The sequence below is a fragment of the Corticium candelabrum genome, chromosome 3, assembly GCF_963422355.1.
Source record: "Corticium candelabrum chromosome 3, ooCorCand1.1, whole genome shotgun sequence".
Classification (NCBI taxonomy): domain Eukaryota; kingdom Metazoa; phylum Porifera; class Homoscleromorpha; order Homosclerophorida; family Plakinidae; genus Corticium; species Corticium candelabrum.
In genome coordinates, this window is record NC_085087.1 from 7,901,837 (window position 1) to 7,921,033 (window position 19,197).

Below are 19,197 nucleotides of genomic sequence, written 5' to 3' on the forward strand. Positions count from 1 at the left end.
GGCCACACCCCTACCCCTATTCCTCCAAAAAGATACGTCATATTGTCAATCGAATTAAACTCACAGCTAGAACACAATGCAAGCCTTCGAGTTGCTGCAAAAATTACTAGACCTGGTGTATCGTGTACTCACAAGGCGCCTAGACTTTCATACTCAGTCGTTGGAGTTGCAGTTGTCTCGTTATTGAGATACGAAGAGTTTGCAGCGACATCGGAGTGAAGGAAGTCTGTTTTCAAGGGTTCCAGAGTTGGGTTAAACACGCGCATTGTCGGTGGTTTCCACGTGAAAAGAGTCGTGACGTTGAGTGGAGGCTCCATTGAGGTGTCCAAAGCATTTGCACTAAGACCCCCGGCATGGGGAGTTGAGTTGGTCGGTGGCATCCTGCAAAAGGTATGGCTACACTTGTGTGAAAGGTGGATTTATGAGAGAGGAGTAGAGTTTACAGGAAGTGCGTGGTGGTATGTAAATCCAAAGCATGCATTAATTAGCATTATTGTATATAAATTATTGCAAAGCTGCTTAGCTAGATAGAGGCAGCTGTTATGTGCAAACTGTTCTGGTCAAACTCTAGCTAAGGTAACTGGTTTGTTGCGTAGATTGGCAGTTACTCTCTGAGCTAATTCCTGATGGTCGTTTTTGTTGTGTTCTGCATGATTGTAAACAAGGTAGGTAGAAAGCATGTGACAAGAACTGATGCAACAAGCAGATAATTAATTAATTAGGTACCAACCGGAAATATTTGGTCAACCTGCCGAGGAAGGAAAGGTTTTGCTTTTGGAGCACACAGTCATTGAACAATCACCATCATTTTAGTAACATTGTTAGTAGAAAGTGTGTGTGTGTGTGTGTGTGCGTGTGTGCGTGCGTGCGTGCGTGCGTGCGTGCTTGCGTGCGTGCGTTTAATAATTTTACTAATTGAGAAACTTGTGCAAGTTTTCCTAGACTACAAACCCAGTTAATTAATTAGTTGGACACTCGAGGACGTGTACCAACATAGTCAACATGAAAGTCTGATAGAAGATTGAATAATGACTAGTCCGTTAGAATTCGTTATTGTGGGGGGGGGCTTGCTCAAGTAGTATTCTTCTAAGAGTACGGTTTCTAGTGCTGTAGTGCTGTTGACACTTACAGTCTTGCTCAGACTGCGAGTGATGAGACTGGCACGCTCCAGCTTGTCGACGCGACGGTTAGCCAGCAGGGCAGGATTATTGATGAGCGTGTAGGCGACCAGCCATCTGTTGCGATTGAGACGCGACTTGTAGGTAATAAAACCACCGGAATTTGTGTGGGCACTCACCAGCTCAGCTGCCAACACAAATCAACCGTCAACTTCGTTAACAAGTTAGTATAATTACGTATTTTTAATTTTAAGCGCATGCGTACTTTGTTTGTTGGACTGTATATCCCGATTCTGTTGCAGAAGATAGATGAATGTAGCCACATACGGATTACAGAACTCGTGTTCCATTACAATGAAACTGACGTAGCTCTTAAAGCCTAATTCACATACATACATACAGTAATTACGTACATACTATAAATAATTAATTGAGATCAATGATAGTGTGTGCGATACCCTTGTCGAGAGATTCCCAGCCTCGGGGAGAGTGGATCGATCGAGGCGTTCGAGCATGATAGTTCCCAGCACCAGACTCGTGATCAGCCTGCGCAGCGCGGAAAGTATTCCAATGAGAGTGTTGTAGAAAAAGAAGAAATAGCCAAACATATGAAAGAGGCGCCTAATACAACATATAGATTTCAGTAAGTAAGCTGTGTTCTACTTGCTTCAGAGCTACAAGTGTAGGTGTATGTAGGTGTGTGTGTGTGTGTGTGTGTGTGTGTGTGTGTGTGTGTGTGTGTGTGTGTGTGTGTGTGTGTGTGTGTGTGTGTGTGTGTGTGTGTGTGTGTGTGTGTGTGTGTGTGTGTGTACTGATCAAATGATTTACCTGTTGTTAATACCCAAAGAAGACCCTCGGTCTTGAAGTAGAACGAATTTGGCGAGAAGAAATTGGGCGACTAGAATAATTATTGTGAAAACAATTGTTGGTCTAACATGAAACTAACCATCATCAAACATCAAACAAATGTCATATAAAAGTGCCATACAGAAAGCCTTTCACAAGGCTCCACGACAATAGCTCGTACTTGAAGAGCACGGCAAGCACAAGGGAAGTGAAAAACAGAACGACCAGTATAATCACCCATCCTGCATTGACCAACACAAACTCGTTCTCAGAATTTGAATCGTACATAGTTGTCGAGACTTCTCACCCCAAACGATGTACCCAATCTGGAATCCCGAATATTTCAAAGAGGCTGACTGCCAACAGAGACTTCATATCAATTTGTGTGTGTGTGTGTGTGTGTGTGTGTGTGTGTGTGTGTGTGTGTGTGTGTGTGTGTGTGTGTGTGTGTGTGTGTGTGTGTGTGTGTGTGTGTGTGTGTGTGTGTGTGTGTGTGTGTGTGTGTGTGTGTGTGTGTTGTCTTTGCCTGTTTGCATGCATGACGATCTCACCACGAGTTTGACTGGTGCCTTTTTTGAACTGGGAAGAAAAAACTTGTCGCCGCGATACAAACGCTTCATGTGCTTCCTGTAATCAAAAGCCACGTTTTATCGATTAAATTGTGTGTGTGTGCGTGTATGCGTGCGTGCGTGTGCATCTGTGTGTGTGTGTGTGTGTGTGTGTGTGTGTGTGTGTGTGTGTGTGTGTGTGTGTGTGTGTGTGTGTGTGTGTGTGTGTGTGTGTGTGTGTGTGCGCGCGCGCGCGCGCGCAACGCACCTGTAACACATCAGCAAATGAGGCAGATGCAGAGCTACGATGGTCGTACTGAATGCAATCGACACTCCGATACAAGCTGTACGAGACACGATGAATACGACCAGAGCAATGATAAAGTTATATAGAACACACGAGTCTTACCGGGAAACGCACGAGCAAAGAACGTTATAAAATCTTTGACAAAATCGGTCAATTTTTCAATCTTACTCCTGATACCGGATTCGCCGCCTTCCGTTTCAGATCCGTTATTGTCATAATCATTGTTGTTGTTAGTGGCAGCAGTTGGAGTGGGTGGTACAGTTGGAAATGGATTTGGAATTGATGTACTTTTAGCTACATTTCCTTTCTCATCATAATAGATCAACGTTTCGTTCTTGTAGTCACAAGATGCGTATCCCAGTTCTTTTATAAAGTCCACTCCTAAGGCTAAGCAAGCATTAAAATCATGTCTCAGTCTTGCCAAGTCGGCGTTGCTAAGCATTGGCGTCGACGTTGCGGCGTCACGTTGTCTGTTGAGATCAGAATGGGCGTCCATGGGGGTAGGAGACGAGGAGTTTAGAGTCGTGGAGCTGTAGCTCATTTCGCTGCTCGAAGATTCACTATTACCGAAATCGATACTTTGCAGTGGGTCAGTGAGAAGATGAGAGAACGTGGAAACAGCTACCGTCAACTGCCAATTAAAAATTAAATTAAAAATAGTATGTAGTGATGTGCTTAATTTATTAATAATAATTAATTTATTAACAATTTAAAATTATTAATTTATGTTTACCTCCCATATTGCTACCGCCGCTACACCAACAGTGATGAGCATTCGTGTCGAGTACTTGAATGCTAGAGTTGCAAGATGATTGAGAAATATCTCATGCAATGCAATCTATAGGTACATGATCATACTTGGATCCCATTCGTAGATGTGTTTGGCAATAAAGCGTGCTATCCACGATTTCTTCCGCTTATCTTTGTCCTCAATCTTTGGCCTGCACGAATAATATAACAAATGCATTAGTATGTAACAGCAACAAATTAATTAAATAGTATATAATATATATTTACTTGGCTAGGGTGCGTCTCACATACTCCATTTGATAGGGAGGATCTTCGCGAAATGTCGATGATTTCGATTTGCCTCCTGTCACCCACATGATCTCGCGCACGAGCTTGTAGCCAAACCAGACAACAACGTAAATGATGCATAGATCCGGAAGAGCAAGAAGTACCTAGAGACAACAGCCACTCCGTCTACCAACAGACCATCGATACTAAAACAGTGGAATCGATATCTAGAGGCCTCCATGGGGAGACCATTTTGGCCCGAATATTAGTAGTAGGTGTGGCCTTGCAGGCATTATGTTTATCTTTTCTTTACTGCCTATAGGCACTGCATGTGTACCTGTATTGGTGCGAGGACAAATATACATACATACATACATACATACATAGAGAAGGTCTCGTAGATGTAAAACTGGTCTCCCCAATTTTGGAGGCGACGCCACTGATCAAAATTCAATGTTTCTATTACATCTGAAGCGAAGCCTATTCCCGTCGGGTCGCACTTAAAGTGATAAAAGAGACGATAGATTGCCCTATAATACACATGAAATGATGCAATAAATCTAGAGAATTCCACGCTTAATGGTATAGCTTACTACCAAAACAAGGAATAGACGAAGCCAAGACTGTAGCCTAGAAGGCGATGCGGAGGCTCGATCGACATGACTATTAGACTGAATCCGCCGCAGAAGAGAAAGACGTAGGCAATGGCCACAAATGCTTAATTTCCTAAAATAGAAATAAATTTCAATTAGTCGTCATTGATCTCCACGATTGTGAGTACTTTTCGTCCAAGGGTTGCTGCTCGTCCCGGTAACTGATTTGAGTACCAGCAGTATGCCGTGATTCGTCATTGCACTGAAGGCAAAAAACGTACACGTGACGGTTGGACCTGCCCTCAAGCAGATTGACGGGTCTGCAAGAAGGCGGTACTTAGGCACGACAAATGAAAGACTAATGCATTCATTTACATTAGCAACGCCGGTCTTCCGCTTAGGATATCATGCCTGAGTCGATTTCTTTGCGCTGCAAACGAGAGAAGAAGTGCCAGTGCAATCTAAGAGTAAAACATAGTCAAATGCAAACGGTCAGGGTGTAGATACTGTAGCTCCGCCTAAATTGGCCACACCCCTACCCCTATTCCTCCAAAAAGATACGTCAGATTGTCAATCGAATTAAATTCGCAGCTAGAACACAATGAAAGCCTTCGAATTGCTGCAAAAATTACTAGACCTGGTGTATCGTGTACTCACAAGGCGCCTAGACTTTCATACTCAGTCGTTGGAGTTGCAGTTGTCTCGTTATTGAGATACGAAGAGTTTGCAGCGACATCGGAGTGAAGGAAGTCTGTTTTCAATGGTTCCAGAGTTGGGTTAAACACGCGCATTGTCGGTGGTTTCCACGTGAAAAGAGTCGTGACGTTGAGTGGAGGCTCCGTTGAGGTGTCCAAAGCGTTTGTACTAAGACTCCCGGCATGGGGAGTTGAGTTGGTCGGTGGCATCCTGCGAAAGGTATGGCTACACTTGTGTGAAAGGTGGATTTATGAGAGGGGAGTAGAGTTTACAGGAAGTGCGTAACGGTATGTAAATCCAAAGCATGCATTAATTAGCATTATTGTATATAAATTATTGCAAAGCTGCTTAACTAGATAGAGGCAGCTGTTATGTGCAAACTGTTCTGGTCAAACTCTAGCTAACGTTTGTTGCGTAGACTGGCAGTTACTCTCTGAGCTAATTCCTGATGGTCGTTTTTGTTGTGTTCTGCATGATTATGTAAACAAGGTAGGTAGAAAGAATGTGACAAGAACTGATGCAACAAGCAGATAATTAATTAATTAGGTACCAACCGGAAATATTTGGTCAAGCTGCTGAAGAAGGAAAGGTTTTGCTTTTGGAGCACGCGGTCATTGGACAATCACCATCATTTTAGTAATATTGTTAGTAGAAAGTGTGTGTGTGTGCGTGTGTGTGTGTGTGTGTGTGTGTGTGTGTGTGTGTGCGTGCGTGTGTGTGTGTGTGTGTGTGTGCGTGTGTGTGTGTGTGTGTGTGTGTGTGTGTGTGTGTGTGTGTGTGTGTGTGTGTGCGCGCGCGCGCGCGCGTGCGTGCGTGCATGCGTGCGTACGTTTAATAATTTTATTAATTGAGAAACTTGTGCAAGTTGCCTAGACTTCAAACCCAGTTAATTAATTAGTTGGACACTCGAGGACATAGCAACATAGTCGCGCATGCGTATTGTTCACGTTGTTACGTATCAAAATGGCGGACGACTGTACAGACGTTTCCAACGGCGAGCCAGCAGCGTCAATGGTCGATACGAGTAAAGAAACGCTACAAGACACAGAAAGCATTCCGGGTGACTCCATCAAGGTGGCCAAAACGGTCGAAATCACGACTCCGGCGTCGACAGCCAACACTCCGACGGAAGTACGAGCACGAGCATCGAATCAACCGATAGTAAATTATCAACTAGAGCGGCGAGCGTCGGAAACGGAAAAATCGCAGTTCAAATGCGAATTTTGTGACAAGTCGTTTAGGTCACGTGACGGTCTGCGCAGACACCGGGGCGTATTCCACGGCAAGGGCAAGTACCATGAGTGTCCTGAGTGTCACAAACGCTGTGCGACTCCTAGAGAACTTGTGCGACACCAGGAAGGCGTGCATTCGAAGCTCAAACCGTTTGAATGCGATGTCTGCGGTCGGCACTTCAGCGAGTCATGCACAGTCAAATTTCACAAGATCACCGTACACGACCGTAGGGAACGCCCACGCAATCAGATCTGCGACAAATGTGGGAAGTCGTTCTTTCAGAGAAATCATCTCAACGATCACATCGCGTCCGTTCACGGGACCGACCGGCCACATCCTTGCTCATTCTGCAACAAACGATTTAAGACCCGACGGGACGCTCGATCGCATCAGAACCTGGTGCACAAACGACAGAAGAAGCACAAGTGTGTGTACTGTAAGAAGCTCTTTAAGACGCCGTACGAGGCTCGTCGACATGCCTACCAAGTACATGAACGTGAGCGTAAACGACGGTGCCAAGTGTGTAAGAGACTGTTCAACAAGGAACTGCTGCTGAAGAAACATATGGCTATTGTTCACGGAGTCGGACGGTGTTACCGATGTGATGACTGCGGGATTAGGTTTTTGACTGAGAGAGCGCACAAGCATCATCGACTTGTAGTTCACGAACGAGACAAGCCGTTTCCCTGTCTGTTGTGTGGGAAACGATTTGCTCACATATGGAATGTCAGAGTACACCGGACAACTGTGCATGAGACGATGAAGCCGTTTCGATGCGGTGAATGTAATGAGAGGTTTGCTATGAAGACGGTTCTTGTGGAGCACGTACGTCGTGTGCATCTGAAAGAGAGGTTAGGGTGTGACAGTGAGGTATCTGCTTTGGTCGATTTGCTGAAGAACTACAAGAGTGAGCTGCAGAACGCATCGGGTTGTAGAGGTAGGACTTTTGTTTTGTTAGTGTTTTACTACAGTATGGTTGTATATTGTTTGACAATTGTTCTGCCTATGTAGTTTATGGGTCAGTTGGTTGGTTCGTTGCCGGTTTTTTGTCTGTCTGTCTGTTAGTTTGTCTGTCTGTCTGTCTATTTGTCTGTCTGTCTGTCTATTTGTCTGTCTGTCTGTTTGTCTGTGTCTGTTTTTCTGTCTGTCCATTTGTCTGTCTGTCTGTCTGTTTGTCTGTCTGTCTGTTTATCTGTCCGTCTGTTTGTCTGTTTATCTGTCCGTCTGTTTGTCTGTTTGTCTGTTTATCTGTCCGTCTGTTTGTCTGTCTGTCGGTCCATTTGTCTTTTTGTTTGTCTGTCTGTCTATTTGTTCATCTGTCTGTCTGTTTGTTGATCTGTCTGTCTGTCTCAGTGTCTGTCAGTTTGTCTGTCTATTCATTTGTTTGTCTCTTTGTCTGCCTGTTTGTCTGTCTATCTTTTTGTCTCTTTGTTTGTCTGTCTGTATGTATGTTTGCCTGTCTGTTTGCCTGTCTGTCAGTATGTTTGTCTGTCTGTTTGTCTGTTTGTGTGTCCGTTTGTCCTTCTGTCTGTTTGTTGGTTTGTGTTTGCTTGCCAGTTGGCTGTCTACCTGTCAGTATTACTTATACGTGGTTTGCTTGTTTGTTTATCTTTTCATTTGTTTGTTTGTATTTTTCTATCACTTTGTTTATCTATTTCCTGACTGCTTGTCTAACCACTTCTTTTCTCGCATATGACAGAAGTCAAACCAAGACCATTTGAATGCTCTATATGCTTCTTAACTTTCACCGGTCGGGCACAACTTTCACTGCACCGAATAACCGCTCACGACCGAAACAGACAGACCACTTCGGGCAAGAAACGATATGAATGTACAAAATGCAGATGTAAATTCACACGAAGTGATGCCGTCAGAAGGCACATAGACTCTGTACATCCAGGCATGAAATTGGTGATATCAAAACTTCCAGTGTCACAGAACAATTCAAGAAAACAGTCAGCTGGAAGACTCAGACAGAGAAAGAATGCAAAGAGAATAGGTACGATAGAAAAACAGAAGAAATATTATTTGAGATCTGGACCCACCCGGTCGAAATCGAAACGATTGGTTGTACAAAGTGAGTTGTTGTCTGTCTTCGTGTATGAAGATTGATTGAGTGAAAAGTCGTGTGTGTGTGTGTGCTAGCTGTACACACTCGCACAATTCGTCTTCGGACACACGGCCAACGAAAACGACGAGTCGAAGACATTGCAACACGTTTGGCAGAGAAAGCATCCTTGTGATGTGAGGAAAAGCATTATGTGTAAGCATCATTGCAGTACGCATGTGCTAATTACTGTTAACAGTTGGCAGCCATTGGTTGCAATTTGTAATAAGTGAAACAGCAGCTCGATATACGTGTACAGATAACTTGTTGTACTTTGGCGATTAGAGGATGAGACATTGTATAGTGGATATGGTCACACACACACACACGCACGCACACACACACACACACACACACACACACACACACATACGCACACACGCATATCCTCTTGGATCTACCCATGTTGCTTTGTAGAGTTCTGAGTATACCCAGAATCAATGATATTTCACAGTCAAAAATTAACGACCACAGAAATGCTTGTGTCTACGAAAGCTTCTCCCACACGTACATTGAAAACTACTATACTTGATTGGACTGGTTATTAGCTGGACATTCATTCCTCCGCCTGGTCTGTGACACTCTCTCCAAAAAGAGTCTCCATACCTTCACAACAAAGCTTGAACCAGTCTTCCCTGTCTTAGCACAACTCATACCACGTATCTCCCACACCACTAGCTTCGATCAGGAGCATATAAAGCAACATCTCTCCACATTTTCTTCATTCCATAATATGGTCTCTTTTCCTCAACTCTCCAAATGGCATTCTCTTCGGCAGTTTCCATACGACCCCCGTGTCCGAGCCATTTGAGTTGCTGTTTCATAGTGAGGTCAGATATGGCTTCCTGCATGCCAAATATTGATGCTAAATGCCTGGTTGATATTCTCTCCTTCCACCTCTTGTCACACCTAAGATAATTCTCATACAACGATTATGGAATGAGTTCAAGCGTTTCACTTGTATGGCCTTTAGTGTCCAGGTCTCTGCCCTATATAGCAGGACTGACAATACTACTGCTGATAGGCTTGTCGCTTTGTTGCTACAGAAGGTTTCTATCTTGGAATATGGGCCGGTCTCCAAAAGCATCCAAAGGCTCGAGATGCTTTATCCTACAGTCTATTTCTACCATGACTTCTCCATCACTGGAGATGTTAGAACCAAGGTACGAGAAGTGATCTACAATATCCAGACTGTCCCCTTCACTTGCACTGGTGTCACATCAACCTCTTGACCAACAGCCATTTCTTTTGTCTTCTCCACACTCATCTTCAACCTGAAGTCGCTTGTCACTTCCTCATATTCTGCTGCTGCTGACTCAAATGCAGCTTTAGATGTTGTATGCAGTGCTGCATTATCTGCAAACTGTGTCTCAGTCACTTTCACTTCCTTCAGCCTAGATTGAACAGACCTGTCGCCCACCAGTTTACTACCAACATTTACTCCCACTTCTTCATACCTTTAGCTATTCCTCCAGTTAGCTACTACAGCGCTGATATACATGTTGAATATTGTAGGTGCCAAAGTATATCCATGTCCGAGTCCATTCCGAACTTCAAACTTCTAGCTTTGTTGTATGTGAGCCCACCCTCGATCACCTCGCGGCATATGCATTCCCTCGTGAAATGACTTCACAATTTTCAGCAGCCTTGGTAGCACGCCACACTTCTCCAGGACTTTCCACAATCCTTCCCTTGCAATTGCCACAGAATCGTAAGCCTTTTTAGGTCAACAAGTGTACAATGTGTCATTATGCTCTCGAGTTTTCTCCACAAGCTGTCTAGTAACAAGAATCATATCTACGCAGCCACGACCTTTCCTAACACCACACTGTGACTCTGGTAAGATCCTATCAGTAATTTGCTCCAACTTCTCTTTCACTGTTCTTAATTAATTGCCATATTACTTTCCCATCACATCCAACAAACTTATTCCACGCCAATTATCACATCGTCTAATATCACTTTTCTTTGGAATTGGAATAATATATCACAGCATCTTTCCAATCGTCTACCTCATCTTCTTCCCATATCTGTTCCAGTATCCTCAATATGCTATCTTCCAACTCACAACCTCCACAATGGAATAATTTTGGAAAATGCCAGACTTTAATTCCCCTGCCTTTCTGTTCTTCAAATTACCCAAGGCTCCTGATAGTTCTTTGGCAGTTGGTGGATAATCCAATGCTATAAACAGGTGACAGTAATGGCATATCATCAATGCCTATACTCTGAAGTAACATTCAGGACCTTCAGGAAGTGCATGTTGTCTCCACCTTTTAACTCTTCGTTGCCCAGTGTAAAAATTCCATCCTCCTTCCAACAAATGCTAGGCTTAATCAATCTCTTCCCTGCATGAGCCTGCTGTACGTACGTAATCTCCTAACTCTGTTCCACCTTGTATGACCATCTTCACAGCAGCTTCGACTTCTCTAGCAACTCTATATCCAGTCTTCCTTGCGTGGCCCTAATTTGTCCATGCACTGCTCTCTTCATAAGTCTCTGTCGTGTTAAATTGTAACGCTCTCTGTGTGCTCTGTTCTTGGCTTCTACAAAAAGCACCAAGATGTCAGAGCTCTCTTGAAACCGCTCTGGTTGTTTCTCCTTTCTCTACCCAAAACTTCTTCAACTGTACTCACGATGCAATCCTTCAGAGTGCATGTCCCGGCTTTCTTACATCTATCTTCCTTCATCTTTGTGTGATCTAACCTGTAAGGGCCGCTCCAACATTTCGTGGTATACTCATCCGTCTTAATTAATTAATTGGTCCTGACGGCAAGTTCATGTACCGCAAAGGATGTACAGCTCTTTTCTACACCATTTCTAAGACGTGGAGTACGTTCAGCTTTGCTCTCACTAGGCTGCATGTACGTGGTCTGTCCAAAAGTTTGCTCGTCGCATATCACTCGTACATCTCTACAATAAACTTACTGGCTGGCTTAATTTCATCACAACAAAACTATCTGGTGACTTTCTTGGTTGCAGGATGTGTCCAAGTGCCCTGGTGTAACCCCGTCTGAAACCAAGTGTTCATAATGGACAGTTCATTGACAGCACAGAACTCCAACAACTCCTGCTACGTTGCTCTCATTCTTACCATATCTTCCTAGGACCTCCCGCCTTACATCACTTCCTTCACTAGACCCAGCCGTGCGTTAAAATTATACTCAAAATCACTAGTGGAATTTTGTCAACTTGTCCTGCAGGTCTGAGTGGAATTAGGTGGATCGAGCCTTTGCAGTAGAGCAAAAGCACAGACAACGGTCTCCTCGGTCCTTCGATCGTCTTCCACGCCATCTTCTCTCTAATTTTAATCACAATAGCAGTGCCATCGCTACTCTAGAACTCACAGCCTCCCACACCTCTCCTGCGTTCTTCAAAGCATGGTTAATTAGTTCCGCAGCAGTTTTGTCTAGAGAAATTCCAACTCTCTCATTTCTCACCCCAATTTCGATCGGCGATCAGTACCTGGCAATGGACGTCCAGAATGTAAAAGATGTATTCACCCGCAGTCCACACAACATGCATTGCCAAACTATTTGCGCTCCTGCAACAGACACTCGATATATATCTAGCTCTCTAGAATTCGATCCCTCACAACTATAGGTCCAGCTTCCTAGCTATATCAAGGTCGATAGACATGCTTCAACAGTTCTCTTTCTACACACACGTTCATGTCCTGCAGACTCAACCAGTGTTCTCACATTCCATGTACCCATTGACAGTCAAAACATTCTCCTTCTGTGTCTTCTTCTCTTCTTTGCGTTTAGGTCGTTACCACTGTTTAATTCTTTTGTGCAAAAGAAAGAGGAAGCGAATTTCGGTTTGCAAGACCAAAATTGGTGAACTGCTATCTATTACTTAGTACATTGACAGCAGCCCGCCAAGATTTAGCCGCAAGATTGCAACGGAGCTCACCATGGCAACGAGGAGGCAATTGACATCTAAGCCCTCCCCACACACACGTATTGAACTTGGAGTTGCAGCCTTGGAATTTAGTTTAGTGTATTATGATCTTAGGTTATTGAAGCTAGTATTAACTTAATTCAAAATACGTCAAAATTTATCTGTTATTTTAAGGTCTTTTCAGTATTTGCTCTAAGAGCAAGTTTGCGTGCATCATGCACGTCACTCCCGTACTGTGTAACGTTGCATGTCTACTGCGCATGCGCGTTGCGCCCAGATGTCCGATATGGCTCAAGCTACAGCGTCCGCGACTAGAGGACAAAAGGAGGTTTGTGCACATCCACACTCTCCACACATTCGGCTAACTCGATCTCCCGAATTGCCTCTAGAGCGATCGGAGCAACGCCACGCGATCGGGGAAGAAAGCATGCCCCGTCTGTGGCAAGATATTTGGACCGAAATACTTGCGACGACACCTGGCCATCATTCACGCAGTGGGAAAGTTTCTCAAGTGCCCAAACTGCGGCCTACGCTGCGACTGTCCGAGCAAGCTCATCAAACATGCCCGGATAAGGCACCCTAAGTCTGCCCTGGCAAGGGGTAAGATCAATGTTTCGAGCATCAGGGTTAGGCACGGGAAGGCAGCAGGCAAATCGGAGGCGGATGGTCCGGCGAAGTTTGTACCTCACGTTTGTCCGGTTCCCGGATGTGGTGAGAGGTTCCGGGTGTTGAAGCGGCTGCGTGAGCATCAGAGGCTGAAGCATGAGAGGAGAGTGTGTGTGAAATGCGTTGACTGTGGGTTGTCGTTTGAGAGCGCAAGAGAGATGGAGGAGCATCGAAAAGCCGTGCATTGCGATGTGAAACCTGTGAAAGGGGGTCTCGCTGGTGATGTCGGAGCGAAGAAATCAGTGGATGACCTGTGCTTGTCTTTTAGCGATTCTCTTTATTGTGAAGTGTGTAAGACGTCGTTTGTGAGAAGACACCATGTCGACCGCCACGTTTTAACTCGTAAGCATATGAAGAATGTTACTGCCATGCGTGAACAACAACAACAACAACAACAACAACAACAACCTAGCGACGTCGACACGGATGATTCGTCTGACAAAGAATCAGTGGAGTCTGATTTGTTGTCGTTCCGGTGTGAGTTATGCACTACGACGTTTGTATCGAAGAGCAATCTGATACGTCACAGAGGAACTAACGTACACACGAAGAGGGTGGCTGAACAAACGTCTATCAAATCATCTCATAGAAACAACACTTTGTTGACGGCGCGGAGATTGAAAAACGATCAAGCAGTGAGTAGCAGGAGTTATGGAAGCAAGAAACATGTGTGTTCAACGTGTGGTAGGGCTTTTAAGTCAATGTCAGGATGTGCTACTCATGCTCTTTGGGCTCACAGAGGCGGTCTGGCAATGAAGCATGCTCACAAAGGCAGTCAGGAAATGAAAGGCAGCCATCATAATCATGCAACAAGATCTACAACTCAGAATCCTAGTGAATCATCTACCAAGAAAGCCGTATTGCGTGAGTCTTTGTCGACAGCGCAGAAACTCAAGAACGATCAAGTGCCGCATTCAGAGAAACGAATCGGATTGGAGAGAAGGGGTCACACATGTTTGATGTGCAGAAAGGTGTTTAAGACGTATCAGGCATATCTCTCCCACGAGCAGTGGGCTCACACACTAGAGGAGACATTTAAGTGTGAGCACTGCACGAGCATGTTCAAAACGGCCAACCAGCTGCAACGTCACATAGAGAAAATACATAAAATTGATACGAAAGAGGCTGTGAAGCAATGTGACACATTAACTCTTGTCGGCGACGAAGGCATCGAACCTGTAAAGACACTTGATCAGCCTGATTTCGTCCAGTCTTGCGTTCTGTGTGAAGACAACTTCCATGATGCTTCTGATCTAAAGCGGCACATAGAGAGTGTACACAAACAAGATAAGTTGAACTTGTGTTGTGACTGCGGGAAAGCGTTTCTAACACACAAGGATTTAGAAATGCATGAAAAGACGGTGCACGGCAAGTTGAAGCCTCATGTCTGTCCTTACTGTGACAAATGCTTTATGACTAAGAGTGGAATGATGCGGCACGTTAGATCTTGGCATTCCGAAAGCAAAATGAATGTGATGCAACCCAAAATGCTGTCTGGTGTTGGTGCGAAAGTAGATGGTGATATGGAATGTCATGAGAGTCCTGATGGTGAATGTTCAGGTAACTGAGAATGACTATGGTGTGTGTGTGTGTGTGTGTGTGTGTGTGTGTGTGCGTGTCCGTATGTGTGCATGTAGTCTTGCGTAGCCAGACGCCTTTCCGCTGCATCATACTTTCGAGCGAAATGGGGTCTGGTGAACAGCCTTTGATGTCGCTGTTTGCCGTATAGCCAGAAATCGGCTATCTAAGACCAGATTTGGTTTCTTAAAGACCAGATTGGTATGCACGCAGTGCAATCCTATCTCATTAGCTTCTCTTGTTTCGTAGAGAACAACTCAGACTACAGCTAGAGTCATTGCTGTTTGTGAAATCTGCATGTCTACAGCAACAATTAGACGTGGCTATGGGAACGTTGACGTCGGCAGGCTCGATGTCGTATGTCTGTAGCGTTGTGCACTCGTGTCACAATGGATTTGAATGCGAACGCACTGTGTGGATGCGAACGTACTCGATGCTGTTTGCTGTTTTGACGTCTAAAGTGACTGTGGACAGTCCAGAGTGAGCAATATCGGGTCCTGGAATTGAAGGGCTTGGAGCTGAACCAAGTTGAATCGTCTTTCTGTGTTTGGGTAATTATCTCATGTGTTTTGTGCATTGCCTTACATCGAGTACGTTCGCATTCAGTCTCCGTTGTGACACACGTGCACAACTCTATGTATGACGTCGATCATGACAGATTGTCTAAGAGATGGAAGCCTGTCGACGTCAACGTTCCCACGGCCTTGTTTAAATGTTGCTTGTAGACATACAGATTTCACAAACAGCAACGATTTTAGCTGTAGTCTTAGAGTTGTTCTCTACAGAACAAGAGAAAATAATTGAGATAGGATTGTACTGCTTGCATACCAGTCTGGTCTTTAGTGAAGCGTTTAAGAAGTCTAATCTGGTCTTTAGATAGCCGATTTCTGGCTACGCTGCACACAGCGACATCAAAGGCTGTTCCCGCAGACCCCATTTCCCTCCTCCCCTCCGGAAGTATGACGTGTCGGAAAGGGGTCTAGCTACGCGAGAGTAGCGTGCATGTGTGTGTGTGTGTGTGCACTTGTGTGTGCGTGTGTGTGTGTGTGTGCACTTGTGTGCATGTGTGTGTGTGTGTGTGTGTGTGTGTGTGTGTGTGTGTGTGTGTGTGTGTACGTGTGTGCACACACGTATTCCAGTGATTTCAAGAAATTGAGAATCGTTGCACGTTGTTTAGGTCAGTCGGTTTACATTTTTTTCCTGCCAACTTTCGATTACATTTATTATTCAATCATTAATGAACAAAGCCAGAGTGTAGGAAGATTAAAGATGTGTTTAGTCATTACAGCTATGTAGCACAGCCGAGCGAGGTTGCAACATTTTCAGAGGTGTTTGTTTGTCTGTTTGTGTGTCTGTTTCATGTCTGTCCATCTGCATGTCTGCCATCTGCATGTCTGTCTGTCTGTCTGTCTGTCGGTATGCATGTATGTGTATAGGTATGCATGTATGTATGTATGTATGTCCATCTGTACACCTGCCATCTGCATGTCTGTCTTGTCTGTCTGTCTGTCTGCCTGTCTGTCTGCTTGCCTGGCTGGCTGGCTGGCTGGCTGTCAATTGTAGTATATTTCAAACATGATCACTATTACAGGCTACGTAGAGTAGCTAATAGCAAACTTTGAAAGTGAGTTCAATAGGCCTGTCTGTCTGTCTATCCATATGTATGTATGTCTGTCTGTCTGTCTGTCTGTCTGTCTGTCTGTCTGCCTGTATGTCTGCCTGCCTGCCTGCCTGTTTGTCTGCCTGCCTGCCTGCCTGTCTGTCTGTCTGTCTGTCTGTCTGTCTGTCTGTCTGTCTGTGTGCCTGTCTGTGTGTTTGCCTGTAGACATGACATCTCTTGAACGGTTCATCATCTCTATACAAAATTGATTAATTAATTGGCTTTGGAATTACTGTAACCATAGAGGACTGGCATTAAGTAACAGTTACCCACAGGCATTCTCGTACACCAAGAATGTATCTGTTTCCTTCTCTAGAATATCCATCACAGGATTTGTTTCCATCAGTGATCATAACACCTCGAAGTAGCGACTATTCAACACACGACACTGCTCCCGCTCTCTCTTCACTCAATGGATCGAGCAGCAAGGATACAAGCTGCTACTGCATGAAATGCTTTCTGCCATTCGAATCGAAGCTTGCACTTCAGCAGCACATTCGGATGTGTCATCCAAGGGTGAAAAAACAGATGAAACCGAAGAGTTTCAATAACGAATATCAACTGGATGACGAAGTTCCAGAGGACACTAGTGATGATTATTGTCATGATTGGGTGGACGAGTACAATATAGGAAGAGTTCATGTTGAAGCCCCGAGTACATTGACATTCTCAAGCCCGAGTGAGGATGACAGCGAAGATCACGTGACTTCAAACAATTTGGTGGAAATTCTCGAAGGTTTGTCGGTTGTGCTCTCCAGGCGTATCGTTTTGTTTATGTGTTTGCTTCTGTTGTAGGTATGTCTTCGTATACGTGCAGGCGCTCTCGTCTAGTCGATGACATCGCATCGAAACTAGCCAAGAAATTCGACTCATAGTAACTGCGTTGGTCGCCTGTCTGTTGATAGAGGCAATTGAATGTTACGTTTGTGTGTTGAGACTGATGCTAGGATTTTGTGTGTCTAGTCGTATAACCACTTGTAAGTTATTGTAAACCGATGGTTAGGTAATACAGTGAGAATTGTTCGTAATGCTATGGACCACTTGGTACACTTGATACTAAACTCCAACATGTCTAGACACTGGCCACCAATTATCCGAAACATCACATGGAACCAATGATCTTTGATCTAGACATTGGGCATCATTATCCCGAACAGCACATGAATTTTGAGCAACACGTATGCGTAGTTTAGATAACCAGACTTTTGCTCTAAAATATTTCCATATAAAGACTCTGAATGTGTAGCAGCAGCTGAAGTCTGTTCCAACACTAAAGTCACAAGCGAAGCAGCTGATGGGTGCAAGGGCGGATCCTGAGGGTCTTAATTAAGCCGAGGGGAGAGAGACAAACTTGTAGTCAATGTACAATATAAAATGTAATGTTTAATCACTATGTTTCCTTATGAGAGCTTTAGCTGCCTCGTTCTATTAATAATTAAATGTGGCGCCTGCTCGTGGTCCATGTTTTGCAACCATAAAGCAGAATAGATAGTACAACTGCTTTGATTTGAATGTCATCATTATCTTCCACAATTTTTGAGAGAGCTTTCCAAAACTGGAGTTTGCTTTGAAAATACGCTGTGATACTTCTTTTTTTCTTTTTTTTTCTCTACAAGAGCCCTTAGGGCCCAGGTTAGATACTGCATTCACTAAGCACTTGCTACAATTACAGTCACTATGCTACCAACAGTCACTATATGTACTTTAGTCACCATGTACTTGCTGCTTGGACAGAACCGACACCTCAGAGAGAGAGGCAATTGTATGTTAGTTCCTTGCCCAAGGGAAACTAATGTATGTGGCCCTCCCGCACTTGAACTCTGACCCAAAGGTCCCGGATGTTGCCAATCTCCAACTGCACACTCTAACCAATTGAGTCACATACATTTTTTGTTACAAGGACCCTTAGGGCCCAGGTTACTGCAGACACTAGGTACTTTGCTACTTTACAATCTAAATCTAGCAGTTACTACATACATACATTTTTGTTTGTACATACGTACATACAAGAGCCCTTAGGGCCCAGGTTCGATACTGCAAGTACAATCTAAACTCAGTTACTATATGTCATCATGTTCTTCTTCATCTTTGCTGCCTGGGAGTGCTGCTGCTGCTGCTGCCGCCGCCGCCGCCGCTGCTGCTGCTGCTGCTGCTGCTGCTGCTGCCGACGCTGCTGCCTCAGCAGTCACTCCATCATGTCACCAGGTACGTCCCACTCGCTGCACTTCCCAGTTCATACTTCATACTTCATACTTGCAGGACAGAACTGACACTCCGGAGAGTGAGGCAATTGTATGTTAGTCCCTTGCCCAAGGGAACTTATCTATGTGGCCCTTCCGCACTTGAACTCTGACCCGAAGGTCCCGAATGTTACCAATCTCCAACTGCACACTCTAACCAATTGAGCCACATACATACTTACATGCATACATACATTTTTTGTTACAAGGACCCTTAGGGCCCAGGTTACTGCAGACACAAGATACTTTCCTACTTTACAATCTAAATCTAGCAGTTACTATTTGTCACCAAGTCTCTTCATCTTTGCTGCTTGGACGGAACTGACACTTTGCTGCTTGGACAGAACTGAGAGAGAGGCAATTGTATGTTAGTTCCTTGCCCAAGGGAATTTATGTATGTGGCCCTCCGGTTGATCTCTGACCCAAAGATCCCGGATGTTGCCAATCTCCAACTGCACACTCTAGCCAATTGAGCCACATACATACATACATACATACATACATACATACATACATACATACATACATACATACATTTTTTTTGTCACAAGGACCCTTAGGGCCCAGGTTACTGCAGACACTCTAAACTTTCTGTACTTGCTATACTCTACACTTTCAGCAGTCACACTATCATGTCACTAGGTACGTCATACTTGCTGTACTTCATACTTCATACTTCATGCTT

General features: G+C 44.4%; 4 protein-coding genes across 7 annotated transcripts in view; 2 read left to right on the top strand and 2 right to left on the bottom strand.

Moving 5' to 3' along the window:
* LOC134176857 (stimulated by retinoic acid gene 6 protein-like) overlaps positions 1-5,242 on the bottom strand; it is a 9,652-nt gene extending 4,410 nt beyond the window's left edge. Inside the window, exons 1-2 of one of the 2 annotated variants that reach the window (XM_062643529.1) lie at positions 5,087-5,242; positions 4,969-5,020 (exon numbers count right to left, since the gene is read on the bottom strand). In XM_062643529.1, coding sequence (XP_062499513.1) covers positions 4,969-5,020; positions 5,087-5,220 — 186 coding nt within the window. In that variant the 5' untranslated portion in view covers positions 5,221-5,242. Of the gene's footprint in view, positions 1-14; positions 67-132; positions 385-4,968; positions 5,021-5,086 lie in introns of those variants that run through there. The other variant, XM_062643528.1, reaches the window with a different exon arrangement.
* Positions 928-4,047, bottom strand: LOC134177387 (uncharacterized). Of its 3 annotated transcripts, XM_062644162.1 has the most exons (12): positions 3,837-4,047; positions 3,678-3,760; positions 3,553-3,614; positions 2,922-3,450; positions 2,781-2,856; positions 2,516-2,591; positions 2,272-2,320; positions 2,107-2,206; positions 1,947-2,048; positions 1,577-1,739; positions 1,384-1,497; positions 1,179-1,305 (listed from the first exon to the last, which is right to left on the bottom strand). In XM_062644162.1, the coding sequence occupies exons 1-11, from the start codon at positions 3,923-3,925 to the stop codon at positions 1,468-1,470; spliced, it is 1,359 nt and encodes a 452-aa protein (XP_062500146.1). In that variant the 5' UTR covers positions 3,926-4,047; the 3' UTR covers positions 1,179-1,305; positions 1,384-1,467. The 3 variants fall into 3 exon arrangements, with proteins under 3 accessions (XP_062500145.1, XP_062500146.1, XP_062500147.1); XM_062644161.1 differs by lacking the exons at positions 1,947-2,048; positions 2,107-2,206; positions 2,272-2,320 and having other exon boundaries at positions 928-1,305; XM_062644163.1 differs by lacking the exons at positions 1,179-1,305; positions 1,384-1,497 and having other exon boundaries at positions 1,701-1,739; positions 1,947-2,206.
* Positions 5,243-6,102: 860 nt separating the features above from the next.
* LOC134176834 (zinc finger protein 729-like) lies at positions 6,103-8,913 on the top strand. Its single transcript, XM_062643503.1, has 3 exons — positions 6,103-7,295; positions 8,058-8,435; positions 8,504-8,913. Exons 1-3 carry the CDS (start codon positions 6,137-6,139, stop codon positions 8,599-8,601), a joined length of 1,635 nt encoding a protein of 544 aa, XP_062499487.1. The 5' UTR covers positions 6,103-6,136; the 3' UTR covers positions 8,602-8,913.
* A 3,733-nt stretch (positions 8,914-12,646) lies between these two features.
* On the top strand, positions 12,647-17,293 carry LOC134177433 (zinc finger protein 271-like). The gene is made up of 4 exons (XM_062644211.1): positions 12,647-12,696; positions 12,758-14,594; positions 16,589-17,008; positions 17,068-17,293. The coding sequence occupies exons 1-4, from the start codon at positions 12,655-12,657 to the stop codon at positions 17,145-17,147; spliced, it is 2,379 nt and encodes a 792-aa protein (XP_062500195.1). The 5' UTR covers positions 12,647-12,654; the 3' UTR covers positions 17,148-17,293.
* The last annotated feature ends 1,904 nt before the right edge of the window (positions 17,294-19,197 follow it).